At 35.7% G+C, this 18,818-nt stretch overlaps 1 protein-coding gene and 1 long non-coding RNA gene across 16 annotated transcripts in view; one reads left to right on the top strand and one right to left on the bottom strand.

Moving 5' to 3' along the window:
* LOC140530917 (uncharacterized) overlaps nucleotides 1–18,818 on the top strand; it is a 1,083,438-nt gene that overhangs the window by 567,512 nt on the left and 497,108 nt on the right. The gene's annotated exons all lie outside the window — the stretch shown is intronic.
* The window catches only part of LOC140531009 (A-kinase anchor protein 9-like), a 63,758-nt gene that overhangs the window by 18,625 nt on the left and 26,315 nt on the right, over nucleotides 1–18,818 (bottom strand). Inside the window, exons 5-8 of the mRNA XM_072650210.1 lie at nucleotides 16,413–16,463; nucleotides 15,907–16,077; nucleotides 8,868–9,023; nucleotides 551–754 (exon numbers count right to left, since the gene is read on the bottom strand). Coding sequence (XP_072506311.1) covers nucleotides 551–754; nucleotides 8,868–9,023; nucleotides 15,907–16,077; nucleotides 16,413–16,463 — 582 coding nt within the window. The remainder of the gene's footprint in view (nucleotides 1–550; nucleotides 755–8,867; nucleotides 9,024–15,906; nucleotides 16,078–16,412; nucleotides 16,464–18,818) is intronic.

Here is an 18,818-nt window from a genome sequence, read left to right as displayed (position 1 = left end):
TGTTTTGTTTTGATTTTTTTCAGCAAATAAGTGATATTTGATTTTTTTTAAAAGGGAATTAAAATTTTGCTTTGAGAATTTTTTTCGGAATTTCACAATATGCCTTGAAAATACAGGGATCTTCTTAGGTAAAATACTAACAGGGTCAGAAATCTGAGTCTACATAGAAACATTATTAATGTCAGTTTCCCTTTAATGTAATCTGCTTATAACACCTAATTAGCATGGATTTATGCTTTTCCAAAGGCCTTAATCATAAGACCTAGCAGCAGGAACTCATCACCACATAAATGTTTAATTTGTGGTTTAGAACACAAGACTTGAGTTATTATAATGGGGCTGTAAAAAGGTACAAAATGAATTATCATTTTATCCATGAGAAGACCTTTTCTTCACTATAAAGCTTTTGTGAGTCATTTGAATAATAATGATGACAAGAATGTTTATTTCTAAAGTTTCTTAAATTAGTTCAAAGGGAGATAAAAAGTCAACATAAAATTAATTGCAAAGTTACAAATCTTTTGGTAGACTATCACTAAAAAGAGCATACCATCTCCATCTCATAAGTTCCAATTTTCTCTTGCAAGAAATTAATCTGCATTTTGAATTCTTCTTTCTTCTTCTGATGATCTTCTAATAAACGGTGTTGTTGTTCTAGCTGCTGCTGCTGCCAAACAATTTGGTGTTTAGCTTGAAGTAAATCTGCAGCTGTGCTGCTGTGATTAGTATTTCTCAGACTTTGACTAGCCTGTAACTAAAATTAAAAAAGGCAAAAAAAATGAGACATTAAAAATGTTAGCAGCTATACTGGCACAAAAAAAGGAAGAAAAAGAGAATTCTTTCTTCTTCTTTTTTTTTTTTTTGATACCAGGGTACCTCACTCTCCACCCCCACCTCACTTCCTAAATAAAGTTCTGAAAAATTCCCATCTTGACAAGTATAAGAATCTCTTAATAGGGTATAAATGGTTTAACAGAAAAAGAAGCACCCTTCCACAAAAGTTATATTACCATCATGAGTTAGAAACTGGAAATTCGCTATGAAACCATTCAACTGGGAGCAACATTTGGTAAAAGACAGATCTGGTCTGATCCCATCAAAAAGGTCTCAAGTAGGTCTAAAATCCCTCCAGCCCCCAGTTAACTACTAGCTGACTACTTTAAAGCTGTAAGCGATCTTGTAATAATGAGAGCTACAGAGAGTTTCATGATGAGATTTCAATACCTATTCAATAAAAGTATATAAACATATGTAGAAAAAATATAGCAAGTTTGGCATTTGCCTAGGGGACCCCTAAACAGAATATATCGGTCCAGTTAGAAAGACCACCCTCATAAAGGAGGCAGCACTCCTAAAATGAAATTTCTTTGAAAGGGAAAAAACCTTATGGATATAACCTGAAATTTAATGCCATGATAGTTCCCACTAGTTTAACCTAGGTCAGATTTTGGAGGGAAAGTATAGACTTTGTTTGGACAGATGTTAATAAGAGCTGTGTTGTCTCATATTTGATCAACTAGAAAGGCTTATAAAATAGTAATTTTATGTCCCCTTCAGTTTAGCAATCTGTGCACGAATTAGTGGAAATAAAGTAAGATGGCTACGCTGAGACTAGAAAAAAGCCTCTCAATCGCTCTACATACATTTATCATGAGCTTACCAGGCATTATGCTAGGGGCTAGGGGTACAGAAATAAAAATGAAACAATTCATGTCTTCAGGGAATTTATAAATTGCCTCATCCTGAGCCATCTCCAGTCATCCTGATGAATACCTGGTCACTGGATTCAGATGGCTCTGGAGGAGAAGTGAGGCTGGTGACCTGTACAGTCCTCACTCACTCAAAACAAAGTCAAGTGGCAGTCACATCATCATTTCTCTGATGTCGTGGTCTTCTTCGGCAACAAAGGACGAACACACACACATTCGATTGGAGGAGATGATATACACATATATAAATGCACATAAGACATACACAAAATAAATACATGGTAAATTTTTGTTTATGGTACAGGAGGGCACTAACACATAGGGAAAGAAGGAGTCGGTTCATTTTCTCATGAAAACAGAACACAGAAATTCTGAAAAGTCAAAATTATGGTAGAGCTAGAAAAGTTAATTCCTCTTTTCCAGTTAGTGATGGGAAAACAGAAATGGAGGAAAATGCAACTAATGGTATAAAATACAATGGAAGAAATACAATTTATATGATTACAGAAAAATGTCATGGTCAAGAGTAATCGGACAAAAATATATAAGGATACTCTCAGTCTCCTTCTAGGCAAATGCAAAGTATGTACCTTGACGAACTTTTTCTATATATGTTTACATATTATATAGCTATTGAAATCTCATCATAACCCTCTCTATAGTTCTCATGTCCTTATTACAAGAAAGCTCACAGATTAAGTAGTTAACTAGGGAGTTGTGGGGGCTGGAGGGAGTTTAATCTTTTTTTGTGCCACGAATCCCTTCTCAAAATAACTTTTTAATTTAACTCAATTTTATTTTCATAAATATCTCCTCTCCCTCCCACTGACCTCCAATAAGAAGATGATACAAAACAAAACCTCTATTACAAATATTGTAATTAAAACAAATACCCACATTGGTCATATAAAAAAATACACACACAACACACACACAAACATCTCAACATGCACCATGAGTTTCTTATAGCACAACAGCATTAGATCACATACATATATCATTTCTTCAGTCATTCCCCAAGTGATAGGCACCTTTTCAGTTTCCATTCTTTATTGCAATAATCCCAAAATACTGTACATATGTGCCCTTTTCCTCTTTCTTTGCTCTCTATGGGAGGACAGACCTAGTAGCGGTATCAATGGATCAGAATAAATACGGCTTAGTTAGCTCTTTGTATATAGCTCCAAATTGCTTTCTAGAATGGCTGGACCAGTTCGTAGTAATGCAGAGTTAACAGCATATTATATACTTTTTTCCCACAGACCCTCTAGCTTTGTCATTTCTTTTTCTGTCAACTTTACCAGTCTGATAGGCATAAGGTGGTACCTTTGAGTTGTTTTAATTTGCATTTCTCTAATTATTGATTTACAGCACTTTTTCTCATACAGTCATAGGTCACTTGGATTTTTTCCTTTACAAAGAGCCCATTCATTTCCTCTGACTATCACTTTGGGAAACGCTCTTACTTTGACAGGTAATTTCTTCTTTGCTCCTCTAACCTGTTTATGTCACCCTTCTCTCTGAATTATGTCTTTATTTGGAGTTTGTCTTATTATAGGATGAGAGATATTAGTCTATAACTAGTTTCGGTTAGACTGCTTTATAGTTTTCTCAAGTTTTTGTTTGTGAATTCTGGGATATTTTCGTTTATCTAACACTACACTCATTTGCCCCTATATATTGTGTTTGACTGATCAACCTCTCCATTTCTTACTCAGTATTAAAACGTTCTGATGACTACTGTTTTGTGGTAGGTTAGTGTGAGATCTAGTACTGCTAGGCCCTTTTTCTTCCCACTTTTTTTTTCTCATTAATTCTCCTGATATTCTTGATCGTTAGGTCCTCTTGATGTATGTTTTTTCCTAGCTATATAAAGTAATCCTTTGGTAGTTTGGTTGGTACGGCACTGAAAAAGTAAATTAGAACGTGGGTAGCGTAGTCATTATTGTTTTGGCTCAGCTTAGCCCACGTCCAGTTAATATTTATCTAATTACTCAGATGTCTTTATCTGTCTAAAGATATCTTACACTGCAGTTGTTCTCATGTAGTTCTTGTTTTTGCTTTGACAGGTATGTAATACTGTTTGTAGTTATTTTACTGCTGAATTATTTTAGAACTATATACAGAAACCCTGATGTTTTACGGGGGTTTGTTCTATATCCTAAAATTGTGCTGAAGTTAATTGTTTCAATTATTTTTCAGCTGCCTATCTAAGTAAACAGTTACCTAAGTCCTATCTGCAGAAATGCTAGTCGCCTCCTCTTTGCCTGTGCTCGTCCTCTGAGCTTTCTTTCTTCTCTTCTGGCTATAGCTAGCAGGCTGAGTATTATATTAAACAGCAGTAGTGATGATGAACCTACTTGCTTCATCCTGGGTCTTAAACTAGAACAAAGTCCTCTAGTTTATTCACATTACAGATACGCTGGCTCTTGATTTGACTTACACTATTAAATGAAAGATTCAATTCCTATGTTTTCAAGAGTTTTGTTTTTTTTTTTTAAATACACATGAGTGTGGCAGTATGTCAAAAGATTTTCTTGCATCTATTGATATAATTTTAAAAAATTAATGTGATCTATTATATTTATAGCTTTCCTTATACTGAATCAGCCCTACATTCCTGGTATAAATCCAGCTTTGTCAGAGTTTGTAGTCTTTGCGATATGTTGTAGTTTCCTTGCTGACATTTTATTTTAAAAAATCCTTTTTTGTGCATCAGTATTCATTAGTGATACTGGTCCAATTTTTTTTCTCTGTTCTGCCTCTCTTTGGTTTATGTATCATGATCGTGTTTATACATATAAGGAATTTCTTGTGATCTCTTCTTTTCCAACTTTTCCAGTTTTTGTGGTATTAGAATTAATTGTAAAATGTTTGAAAGAACTCATTTGTAAATCTAACTGATATTGGGGTATTTTTCTTTGGAAATCATTTATGGCTTCTTCAATTTCTTTTTCTAATGTTGGATTGTCTTCTATTTGGTAGCATTTTAATCTGTTAATCTGAGCATTTTATATTTTTGAAAATATTGTTTGACTTCATTTATCCTGCCATTTTTTGGTATATAACTGGGCAAAACAGTTCCCAATAATTTATTATTTCTTCCTCATTGGTAGTAGATTCATCTTTAAAACTTTTTTTTTGATACTGCTAATTTGGTTTTCTTCTTTGTCTTTTAAAAATCAAGTTAGCTACTGATTTACTTTATTTTTTTTAATAACAGCTTCTAGTTTTATTTATTAATTCAATGATTTCTTTTTTTAAATTTTGTTAGTCTCTTCTTTGATTTTCAGAGTTTCTATTAGTTGACTTACTCTTTCTTTTACTGACAAAGTGTTTAGAGATATGAATTTCTCTTTAAGATCTTAGTTATATTCCAAAACTTTTGACGTGTTGTCTCATTATTGTTCTTGTCTTCAATGAAATTGCTGATATTTTTCTATGATTTGTTCTTTGATTCATCTGTTTTTTTACTTTACATTTTAAATGTAAATTTAATATTTTTGTGTTACATGTTAAGTTCCAAACTGTCTCCCTCCCTCCTTTCTCCACCCTGAACTAAAAGGCCATCATTTGACACAGATTTACAAAGAGATGTAGAACCATTCTATGCATACTTCTATTTATCAGTTCTTTTGCTGGACGTGGACAGCATCTTCCTTCATAGGTCCTTTATGGTTGATTTGAGTGTTTAATACTCGTAATAATACTCATAATAACTTAGTTGTTGACAATTCTTCTTCGAACAACATTGCTGTTACTATATATAATGTTTTCTTGGTTTTGTTCATTTTACTTTTCATTATTTCATGCAAGTATTTCCATGTTTTTCTAAAATCAACCTGCTTATAATTCTTACTGCAAAGTAGTATTCCATCGCAGTCATACATCAACACTAGTTTGGCCATTCCTCAATTGATGGACATCCTCTCAATTTCCAGTTCTCTGCCATCATAAAGAGAACTGCTATAAATATTTGAGAACATTTAGGTTCTTTTCCTTTTCCCCTTATCACCTTGGGAAACAGACCTCACAGTGATATTGCTAGGTCAAAGAGTATAATCACGTTTACATTTTTGTGTTTCTCTCAAGTCCTGAGTTTCTTTAACTGAGCTCTGATCTTTCTACTAGGTATGTTTGGAAGATTTCCATTTCATTACAAAGCCATTTTTCTCCTTGTAGTGGCTGAGTTATTCTTAGCTCTAAGCCCCTAGATTCTTTGCCTTCTGGAACATTCTATTCCAAGGTTCCTGTTCCTTTGAAGTGGTGCCTGGGAAATTTTGTGTTATTCTAACTATGGCTCCTTGGTACTTGAATTCTTCTTTGCTGTCTGCTTGTAGTGTTTTTTCTTTGACCCTGAAACTCTGGATTTTGGCTACAATATTCCGGGGAGTTTTTGTTTTGGAGTTTCTTTCAGGAGGTGATCAGCTGATTCTTTCTATTTCTATTTTGCCTTCTGGTTTTAAGATATCTGGAAAAGTTTTCCTTTACAATTTCTTGAAACGTATCTAAGCTCTTTTTTGGTCATTTACTTTCAGGTAGTTCAGTGGTTCTTACATACTTTTTTCTCTTCAATCTGTTTCTCACATAAGCTGTTTTTGCTATGAGATACGTTATATTTTCTTTAATTTTTTTTTTTTACTTTAACACTTCTTGTCTTATGGACATTAGTTTCTATTTGATCAATTCTAATTTTAATAATAATAGCTAATATCTATATAGTGCTCACTATGAGCGCTTACGTACTGTGCTAAGCTCTTGACGATCATTATTTCATTTTATCCTCACAACAATTTTGGGAGGTAGGTACTAGTATCACATACATCTGACACATGAGGAGATGGAGGCTAACAGAGTTAAATGACTTGCCCTGAGTCACTAGTAAGCTAGTGAGTACCTGAGGCTGCACTTGAACCCAGGTCTTCCTGACTTCAGTCTTGGCACTCTATCCACTGCTTCTCCCAGCTTCTAGGGAGTTTTTTCTTGGTAAGGTTTTGTACCTCTTGTTCCATGACATTAATAAACTTTCCAAATATTTTTTCCCACAGCTCCCATTTTTTTCCTCAATTTTTCTCCTCTAAGTCTCTCATTTGGTTTCTAAAATTATTCTGAGTTCTTTCTAACACTCTTGTTTCCCTTCTCCCAGGAATTCTGGTTAAACTTCTGTGCAAGCTACGTTTATATCTGAGGCTCTGTTTGTAGACATTTTGGAGCCAGTCTCTTCTGAGTTTGTGTCCTGAGTGTTTCTGCCATGATAATACCTCTTTATGGTGACTTTTTTTAGTTTGCTCATTTTTCCAGCCTCCTTCCTGACTTTGGACTTGATGTTAGGACTGGGCTCTGTGCATTTCTGGGAGAAATGTCTGAACTGAGATTTTGTTGTCTTGGATCCTTCTGATGCTTTCCTGGAGGGCTGAGTGTTGTTATATAATTCCAAGACCTCAAGGACCACTCAGCTTGGACACCTGAAACCTCTTAATGCTCCTAAAGCAATGTGATCTGGGGCCATGTCTGATTATTGCCCTCCTGGTCTGAGCTCTGCAAGTTTCTGGCTCTGGTCTGGGAATGCAAACACTAGCGTTGGCTTGTTCTTCACTGGAAGCTCCAGTAGACTGTGGCTGGACTCAGACACTGTCATTGGTTCTGTGTGACCAAAATGCAAGGTCCCCTTTTGTCTGGGATTCCCATCTTCATTATTTCACTGGAGGCTTCAAACTAGGCTGGTGGCTAGAACAGAGACCCTGCTCTGCTTCTTGGTCAGAGTCCTGGACTTACTCCTCACTCAGGACACAGCCTAAGGTCCACCACTTTTCCTTACCCTTGGATGCCACCCCTAGGCATAGGTGCCCTCCTGAGTTCACCTTGGGTCTGGGACAGGTCTGTCACTGGGCACCTGTTCCTGAACAAGGCTGGGTCCCTTTCTTGCTCCGGGACACAGCCTCAGTCCTTCTTCATTTCTGGCATGTAGCCATATGTCTGGACAGGTCCTGTCCCCAATATCCAGAGAACTCTTTGTCTCCCTATACTAATCTTAATTAGAAAAGAAAAAAAAAAGCCTTGCTGTGATTTTGTTTCTAAATTTCCTGATCAGGAATTGACTTGATGCATTTTCCAAATCTTTGAGGAAAGTCTGTGTTGGAGGAATTGTGTCATACTTGTTCTGTTATTCTGCCATCTTGGCTTTCCCCTCTCAAAATAATGTCTTTAAAAGTATAAAATTAAAAAAAAAAGGATGACAAAAGAAAGTAGTTACATTGGAATGTGGTTACCAAAACACTAAAAAATGAAGCTCCTGGACCCCAAGTTAAGAATCCCTGTTGCAGGCCAAGGTTCACACGGTCAGTTTCTCCTTCTTCCACAAAGTTTCTGGGTGACCCTGTAAGAGGTATCCTCAAAATGAACCTGGAGGAGAAAGCCCTGGCCTTGCTTATGAAAATGTGTTCAATAAAGTCCACTGAAAAAAGAGGTAGCATGATGAAAGTTAAATTTCAAGCCTGAAATTTGATTTTTACAGATTTTTTTTTTGCAGTTAATATCATGCTAAAAAACATTCATCAGCTATGAAGGAAACAATCGTCATGAAAAGAAAGAGACACCCATCTGGTTATTAATTCTACCTCTGCTTATTACCAATTTATCTGCAGATTTTTGATCACTTCTGCTTCTATACACACACACACACACACACACACACACATTACAAACTACAAATGAATGGTAAAGGAGTTTTTTGAGGGGGAGAGAAAGAATAACCATGAGCCTTATTATTTGCTCAAAGAATTTTTTGTTCTAAGGAATTATTATTGCTTAGAAAATTATTTAGCTCTCCTACTATTTTGAGGACAAAGCTCAATCTCAGACATAGAAGCCATTAGTAAACAATGGTAATGTAAATCATGGAACTTTCTATCATCTGTAATTCTTCAAATGGAAAACAAAAGGAGAAACAGAAAACCCAATAAAAAGGAAACCACCAAGGGGAATATAAACTGATGTTTGGTTAATGAGATTAACTGGCACCCATTATTTTCCTTATATAATAATCCATAATAAACAAATATTAGGTGAACATAATATTTATCCTGAAAGACACAAAAGTTGCCAGAAATAAATTATACTATTATCAAATAATGAAAATTTACCATCAATCAGACTTACATGATGGAACTGTATTTGCAACTTCTGACTTTGTTCTGTCACTTCTAAAAATTCTCTCATAGTTTCATCTTTTTCTCTTCTTGCCTGCTGCAGGGTAGCCGTAAGTTGGGTTATGATGCCATCTCTTTGCTTAATTGCAGCTTCAAATTCTTGAAGCTATTAAAAAAAGTGAAAATGGGTGATCAAAAACAACTCAAAATACAATTACAGGTTGATTACTATTAAAATGATTTATGGCTAAACGTTGACATAATATGCTAGATTCTAAATCTTATTGAAGCAGACATTTCCTTCTTCTTTCTGAAGAGCAGGTTTCCTATCTCTCCTAGGACAGAAGCACAGGCGCTATTTATGAGTCCAGTCTTACTCTAATTGGCACAGGAGCTGGAGACTTCTTCTATTTCCAACCTGGTTCAGTTTGGCCCTCCACAGACAATATGGTAGCTTCCCAGACCCTGGGGTTCATAACATTCAGACACCTGATCAGCTTATCTCATTGCAGTTGGGAATACCCAGGATATCTGCAAGCCTCAATCTCCCTGGCAGCACAGATCAGAGATATGTTCTACCACATTTTTCACATCAGATATCTTTATAAGTGTCTGAATTAAACAGAAATTTGAATCATTTTAATTAAATTTAACAATTTATTAAATGCCTACTACATATGCAAAGCATCGTGTTGGGTGCTGTTGGGGATATAAAGATGAACAAGATGTGAGAGCTTTGGATTTCAAGTAGTTTACACTCAAATGAGGAAGATAAAGACTTTGAAGAAAGAAAAAAACAACAACAAACCCAGATACAAATTAAAGTATGATTGATCCAGGAGAGGTATAACATGGTTCTAATGAAGGGGAAACGAATTACATCTGGGGGGATTAGAGAGGGCTTCAAGGGAGTGGTAGCAACTGAGATGGGCCTTGAAGGATAGGAAGAGTCTCAAAAGATAGAAATAAATACAGGTTAAAGGTAGATTAAGAGTCTCCTAACGGAGTGTTAAGAACGTTTACTTCTAGCTGCCACTAGGTGGTACAATGTATAGAACACTGGGTCTGGAATTGGGAAGCCTTGAATTCAAATTTGACCTCAGATACTACTAGTTGTGTAACAAAAGTTATTTCATCTGTTTGCCTCAATTTTCTTAACTGTGAAATGGGGATAATGGCAGTATCCATCTCAGAGGGTTGTTGTGAGTCTCCAATGAGATAATATTTGTAAAGTGGTTAGCACAGAGTAGCCATTATAGAAATCTTGACCTCTTCTCTTCCTTCGCTGACTTGGGTTGCATTTTTGGTTTGTAAAGAGCCTGAAACCCTAAGTGGGTGGTCATTCTGCATAGCTTCCTCTGATAAGTTTCTCCTAATACTCCCACCCAGAAAAACAGAAAAGTAAAGTCTAGCTAGCTGCTAGTTCAAGGAAGGAAATCTGATCTCACAGTCGTCACTACTGAGCTTCAGTGGAATGGACCTCAGGACTGCATGGCTCTAGAAGCTTTCACCTATCTGACTTCAAAAGAACATGGCAGGGGAAAAGGTGGAGCAAGGCAGGTCCAGAGACTTTGTCTAATAAGAAGCTATTTTCCCGGAAGGACAGCCAAGAGCCCATAGTGAGAAGTATGGTGAAGCATCTAAGTAAATCAGTCACCAGGGGCAGATAGAGAAGGCAAGCGATCAGGACAGCTGACTACACACTGCCCAGACACACACTGAGGAGGAAGTGGGAGGGGCAGCGGCACAGAGAGGGTGGGAAGACAAGAAGGTCCAATGAGGTCCCCATGGTCAATGGTGGGGAAGCCAGACTCGAAGGGCCTCAGGGGAGTCCCAGGTACAAACAACTTTTTCAGAAAGTCTGGCAGCGAAAAGGAGCAAGAGAAACAGGTGGACCAGCTAGTACAATCAGGGGAAGTTTTGATATACTTTGCTGTCTTCTTAAATGGAGGATGCTGAATTTAAGTGACCTTTTTTCTTGATGACTCAGGGTTCCCACTGTGAATAAGTTATTGTGAAAAGCCAAAGACATAACTGTAGAAAGAGATGGTTTGTGACAAAGGAACGAATAGGAACTGCCTAGAATGGGCCCTAAAATTTGCTCTCTTGTGGGAAAAAATAGCTCATATTCATATAACACTTTGGAGATATTTTACAAAGATGATCTATAAAATAAGTGTTGTCACTCGCTCGCCATTTTACAGATAAGGTAACTGAGGCTCAAAGCAGCTAAGACACGTGCCCGGGATGACAAAATAGGTCCAGTGCTCATCCACAATGCCATAACACCTCCTGCTTTCTGGTCATTTGCTTGTTTGTCATCATAATGGTGAAATGTGAAGTTGTATAACCTAAGAACATAACTTTAATTTAAGCAGTGAATCCAAACTGAAACAAGCCTTTTTCTCATTTTTTTTTCAATCTCTAGAAAATCTTTACAGTTTCTACTAGTCTTCTGACTTGTCAGCAGCATTTAGAACTATCTATGATCTATGTATCATTAAAGAATCTATTTGACAACCAGAACCCACTTGTACTTGAACTGCATTTTCATGGACACATGAAAGAGTTTCCATAATTTTAAGAAGTAGGTGTTATCTCCATATCTAAGGCATATTTTTTAGTTAGAGCCTAGTGCTACATCTTGAAATGGTCACAGATATTATTCCCTCATGCTATAGTAACAAATTTAGTATATATACTAAACATGGTGGGTTCAAGATGTCAAAGACATGCCTACAATTTATTTGAGATTTGGAAATAGTGGATTCTGTCTTTTAGAGAGATCTTTGTGGATAAGGTGGATAAGTAGGGAAAATAAATGATAATTTTACAATTGTTCTTCATGGCCCCCTGTGGGATATTCTTAGAAGAGATACTAGAGTGGCTTGCCATCTCTTCACCTCATTTTACAGATGAGGAAACTAAAGCCAACAGGGTTCAGTGACTTGCCCAGGGTCACACAATTACTAAGTGTCTAACATTTGGACACAGGAAGATGATTCTTCCTGACTCCAGACTCAGGACTCAATCCACTGCGCCACCTAGCGACCTGATAATACAATGAAGTGAATTCAAAACTGGCTGAACATTCAGGGGTGGTGATTAAAATAATGATATCAATTTGTAGGGAAATATCTACCCGCTCTGTCCACTAGATACTCTATCCTTGACCCTGTTCTGTTAAAAAAAATTTACTGACAGTTCAGATGAAGAATTTTATCAAATATATAGTGAAACAAAACTGGGACAGATAATCTCCTGGATGACAGAACTGGGAACACAAAAGATCTCAACAGACTGGAACCATAAGATACAATAAAACACACAGACATAAGGTGCTGAATTTAGGTTAAAAAACAAAAGTACAAGTGCATGCTGAGGGAGATGAATCTACACACAGTTCCTGGAGAAATGGTCTCTGTGTTTTAGTGAACTTTAGAGATCAATGAACCAGCAACATTGCATAGTCGATCAAAACAAAAGGGAATATAATTTTAGGATACATTAACAAAAGTGTGTACGTCATTCTAGTACCCAATTAGCTAAATGAAAGCAACTCATGATCAGATTAATTTTAGGATGACGAACTTGGGAGCCACGGAACTCCTGAAGACATCTAAATAAATTATGGAAGGGTTGCAATTCCTTTTTTGACCAGAAGGAACGCCTATACTTGAGAAATCAAAGTTTCCTAAAATAACAGTAACATAGTAAATATCTTCACTCCATTAGACTAGCTTCTTCCCATTCCCTCATCCCTACAGTCAAACAGTTGTCAAAAATCGCTAGTTCTAACCCTCAACCCTCTCTCAGATCTGTCGTGTTCTTCATTAAATCAATCAGCATGTAGTTCAATACATGCTATTATATAATATATGTATATATATATATATATATAATATATCATAGCAAATGCTATAGTTATATGAGATACAAATATTCCCATGGCCATCACCCTAGTTCAGGTCCTCATGCTCTCTCCCTATGTTACCGGATTGCCTCCTAATTGGTGTCCTTGCCTCTGGCCTTGCCCAAGCTGCATCGCTGCTAAACTGATGTTCCTAAAGTACAGTGTGTCTGACCATTATATGCTTCTGGTCAGGAATGCTCAGTGGTTCTAGTCTAACTCTAGGTAAAAATTATGCATGGGCTCAAACAATTATTGCAAAGGATGACAAGGTGTGAATGGACCGTTACTGATAACAACGGTAGGAATACTCATATCCATGTGATCATGAGAATATAGACTGATATATAATGTCTTCATTGTCTTCCTTGACAAGGACATCACCAATATCTCTAAACGCCAATAACACACAGAGTACTTGTTACATTTTATCTTTCAGTTATAATATCTGCATTGTTACTATCATTATTTTTCATCTTGACAATAAAATCACTCAATTATTCTGAACAACTTCAATAGGCAAGAATATTAAAATCTGTAATTCTGAATTTGTGTTTTCCCTAAATAAACTTTTGCTTTGCATTTTTTCTAAGGAAAGTAACTATTATTTTACACAAAATTTCTTACCTATGTATGCCACAGACATACCAAATGGAGCTTTCAAAGGAAAGCACTGTTTTACTCATAATATTTATTAAAGGAATAAATCTTTTATTCCGGACATAAACTTGTGTAGCCATAAAAGATGGATGACAGTAATGTTAGTCATAAAGCTGAATGATTTTTAAAGTGATTTTCCTGGTAAAGTTAATTGAAACACTGGGTTCTAGGATTTCTGATCCAGAGAGAAAAACAAAATCATAGAGGAAATGAGAATCCCCTACCAAGAGACTTTATAGTAAAAGAGGAATTATTCCTGAATATTTATGGAGAAAATACAGAATTTCTTCCTAAATATGGAGGAAATAGACACATGATTTAATTGAGGTACCCTTCAAAAGAATTTCATAATCAATTTCATAGCAAAATTCTTTCACATAAATTTAGAATCTTTCAAATATTCAATGATATAAAACATGTTACAAATCATCCAAAAGCAAAAGCCTGTATTCCTCTTTCCCAAAAATGGGTAATATTTTTGCTAGTGCAATAATATTATGGAAGCAGGGTGCAAACATGTGGTCACCAAATTCTTTGTTTTGACATATTCCCATACTTGTGGGAAAATAAAAATACAAAACTAGTAAAACCATTCCGTATACTCATGAAGTGTTTTCAGTGAAAACTGTTCAGCATTGGACTTCATTGCCACAGGAGCTTTTCTGGAATGTTCTACCTTCTTGATGGTCTTAACAGAGAGGGTAGATGTTATTTTTTTTAAATAGCAGATGGATGTATTCCTATTAGATCAGTCAAATCAATTTCTTCTACCCTTGCTCTAAGTTGGTACTTTAGATTTTCTGACTCACTAGTTTAACTGAAAAGTATTTTGATTTCCTAGTTTGACAGAATATGAAGACATGTTAACTATCCACTAGGAAAAAGAAAATTCCACCTTCCCTCATGTTCCTTTTGAAGACATCAAGTAAACAGAATATTACTGACATACCCTTATTCTTGTCTCTATGAATACCTACTAAGGAACATGTAGTAGTGCTTTCTTCTGTCAGCAGTTGTAATCACCAGAAATGTCACTCTAACTACAGTGATTTTTTTCTCTTTTTCATTGTATCCTAAGGAGAACAGGCCTGTCATCAGTGGTCACCCAATACACTTGAGAGCCCCCGTAAGAACTCACGCCAACTATGCAACCGCAGTGCTTTAAAGTCACAATTGTCTATGTGGACTGCCATAAAACAGTGTCCAACACTGTTATTACAGGATGACACATGAAATACAGTGAAAGACATGAAGACAGAAAAGCCGGTATCCAGGCTCACTTCTGTCTTTTACTAGCTGTGTGACCTTGGGGTTGAGCTCTGAGCCTCAGCTTATTCATTGGTTAAATGTGGATAGTATCATCTGCTCGATCTACCTCCTAGAGTTATTACAAGAATAACATATGTAAACAGTTCTTTTAAAAGAACTTTAAGAACTTGAAAAATTCTTAAAAAGAACTAGGTAAATCATGAAGTACCATACAAATTTATGGCTGTTATTATTATAACTGGGGCCTCTAGGTAGTCCAATGGATGGAGCCCCAGGCTTAGGGTCAGGAAGATGCCTCTTCCTCAGGTCAAATCCAACCTCAAACACTTACTAGCTGTGTGACCCTGAGCAAGTTTGCCTCAGTTTCCTCATCTGTAAAATGAGATAAAGAAGGAAATGGCAAAACCACTCTAGTATCTTTGCTAAGAAAACACCAAATGGGGTCATGAAGAGTCAGACACAACTGAGAAAGACTAAATAACAAAAAATTATAACTAATCTTTAATTCAGTTACCAAAAAATTAACCTCCTGAAATTAACCTATTGAATAGCAATCGAAAACACAGCAATAAAGAATTCAACTAAATACTGCTTAAACTACTAAAGGTTCTTTAGAAATTACTGCAAATAAATGAAAAAAGGGAATTTTTGTAAAACTTAAAGGCAGAAATATGAAATACAAAGCAATTAAGAAAAATAAAGAGCAATAAATTTTAAATGGAATGAGAAACAGACAGATATTATAATAATACAAATGTCAATGGTACCAAAATCTCAACATGTTCAAAAGACAGGTCTCTTTTAAATCAAGAAGCAAATGATACATTTTCATATTCTCCAAGTTCCACTGTATATCTGCAGCCTATGGTCTGCAGCGAATCTGGTCAGGCATAGCAAGAATTCATTCTCTGCGCAGGCTGATACCAGGAAAGCTTGATGAATAAGGTTTTCCTATTATATACTTTAAAAACCTCCAACAAATGACTCTAAGATTTATTTTCCGAATATTATCCACACAATGTACAAGGACTGAAAATTGTGACCATGGAATATGAATGAAATGTGTCAGGAGTCCAATTTATATTAGGACAACTATAACTTTAACATTCCTGTTTAAAACCATCTCTAAATAGTGGTCATGCACTCCTAATTGATATCAGGGTTTCCGTTTGATAAGAGATAAACAGAAAGCAACATAAGGTAAGCACACCTGTTGGAATCCTTCCGTGCCATATGCTGCCCTCATTTCCTCAAGTTCTCTGTTTAGCTCTTCAATCTCTTGCTGTTTCCCAGCCAATTCATTCTCCATCATCTCTAGTCGTTTCGAAGGAAACTGTGCTCCTTGCTCCGAGTAAGACTCACCAACTCCAAATTCTTCTTCCTAAATCAATTCAAGTTCCTTAAAAATCAGTACTTAAAGCATTCCTCAAGAGGAACTTATTCAAATTCTGATTTCCATATCATCTAAGAGCTTATTGACCTGCTGTGTGGTTAATGTAATTTGAACTTTGCAAGTTCTGACATAAAGAATAGTTGAAAATTCTGTTAATGTTAAGCTTTTTAACAAAAAACAAATGTCTTGTATGAGGTTAAAGGCATGTATACATCACAAAGATAGCACCACATAAAGAAGAAAAGACTGATTAGTAAGCTAGTAGACAAGTGCTCTTAGTATTAAACATTGTTATTATTATTAAATAACTGGTAATACTGTACCATTAATAAATTGGTAGGAATATCTGCTTGCACCAAACTGCAACCATTTACCTGTATAAGAACAATTTCTTAATATGTCATCAACTTAAAGAAAACAATCTATAGCTAATAGAAATATATTTTTTCTCTAGAAAACTTGTGACAAAAAATGCTTCATTAGTAATTTATTCAATTCAGACTAAATTTTTACAGATGCATGATAAGGATATGATAATGAACTGCAATTCAAAATAAGTACACTTTCCATTTCAGAAGGATAAAATATTTCAATTGTGACAAAAATAGTTAAGTTGTCTTAACAAAATTGTGTGAAACTAGTTCAGTTCTTATGAAACATCTCATCAAAACTTTTCTTTTCAATTGCTATATTTAAGGTACATTCATGCCACATCCCATTTCCAATCCAATGGCTTACTAGTGTTAGGTTAATATTACAACATTAATACAAATATTCAGGAGGCTGGTAGTAAGATGAAAATGATGTTAAGATGGAAGCTTACATAAAATTACTAAAGACAAGGCTTGGAACATCCTGCCAATCCTGCCTCTCTCCCCACCCCCACTTGCCCTACCAATCTTCACCCCTGCCCAATCTATTAAGAACATCCATCTCCACATGACTGTTTTTTTCCTTATTTCTGCCCTTTTGCAGGTCAACACAGGCTAATCTCCAGTGTTCTTCAACAGGAGCCACTACAGCTCTTCCCAAGAGTAGAAACATGAGCCAATAGAAGGATGGAGTGGCACTATTCAACAGAACTAGGAAAGTTAGGAAGGAAGAGTTTGGGGGAAAACATGAGGACACATGGAAAGAAAAGGATGAGAACAGGGCAGAAAAATCTGGGGTGGGGACTGATGGACAGAACAGCTATTTCTAGCTTTTAAAAGAGTGCCACGTGATCAATGTGTGGATCTGCTTTGTGTGACTACACTTTTCTTATTATAAGGGAGGAAGGCAGCTTTTTTGCTGGGGCATTTTGGAGAGGTGGTGATAGTGATCTCTAAAAGAAGAAAAAGAAAAGAAAAAAAGGTGGATGAATAATTTAAAAAATAAACAGAAGAGAACCGAAGGGCAATGCAGATACGGAGGGCAGTGTTGGACTTTCATCTTAAATCTGAAGCACAGGAAAAACACCCAAGCAGTCCATAGTAGACAGTCATAGATTTACATGAAGTCCCCTTCGTAGAGAAATCCTTGTGTTTGTGGGTGCTTGTCATGACCACAATGATAAAAAGGATTTTGTCTGAAAAGATCACATTAGGTGTTTCTGCTGCTCTAACTTGGGCAGTGAGCAACAATGACCTGATCTGGCAGAGGTGGACTTAATGCGGTTTGGCTGAATCTCAAAGAAGTTCCAAATGAGGTTCATTTATGCAGGCAAAAAATGATTAACTTCAAAATACCAAAAGAAATAAGATTTGTTATCCAAGGATGTAATTTCACACTATGATACTTGTCTGCTTAAGAATTTCAAGGGGCCTCCCTACTATCTAATTATAGATAGGTCTTCATTGCTAAGAGGAATTCTTATATCTCTTATTTTATTAACTCCATATTATCCTTCCCAAATCTTGTCCCTTTCTCTAGCTCAACCTTTCTTTCTTATCACTCTCAGATGGAGCTGATCCCTACTTCTTTTTGTTGAGATCAAGGTCATAAAAATTCCTTAAACTTCTGTTTTCATTCACTTCAAGCAACACCAAATGATTTAAAATACTGTTATCATTTTCTGTAGCATGTTTTCTGTACACAATAAGAATGCAGAAAATTTCTCAAAGGAGCCAAGATAAAGATTGCCTCACAAGTTGTTAGTAAGAGGACCAAGATATTTTTTCATACCAAATCTATAAAGTCCCCATTACTACATTTTTTGTTTTTGCATTTAAAAATTCAAATTTGTCTTGAGGGGTTTTGTTTAACTCTTCTCTCTGTTAGGATGATGATAAATTTTTAGCAGCACTTCACTGGTCCTACAGTATGCAAATCAAGGACAAATTTGCAAATAAATATCCAGATTTTCCAGTACTAATTTCCCTTTCTATAAGTATTTTTTAAGCAAAAAAAAAAAAATTAGCACTTTTTAATCATGTTCTCATCATTTCATATCTCAGATCAAATACTAAATAAATGCTTCTATACAAACAAAATTCTTAAAAACTTAAATTTTCATTCCCCTTACAGCCTACAATTAATTTAAAGTGGTTGATTTTTCTTCCCAAAGTAACACCATGATGCTTTTTTAATTAAACACCGAAGGAAATGAATATTCTTAAGTGTTTAGGTCAATGGATCTAAATTGAAGGGCTGAACCATTCAGATAAAAAATACTATTTTCTATGTCTCTGGGCCAAAGAAAATAATAAAATCAAAGAAATGTAAATGAAATCACAAAATGATGTATGTTT

Source organism: Notamacropus eugenii, chromosome 3, assembly GCF_028372415.1.
Source record: "Notamacropus eugenii isolate mMacEug1 chromosome 3, mMacEug1.pri_v2, whole genome shotgun sequence".
NCBI classification, from domain to species: Eukaryota; Metazoa; Chordata; class Mammalia; order Diprotodontia; family Macropodidae; genus Notamacropus; species Notamacropus eugenii.
Note: the sequence above shows the minus strand (reverse complement) of the source record. Positions and strands in the feature narration are given on the sequence as shown.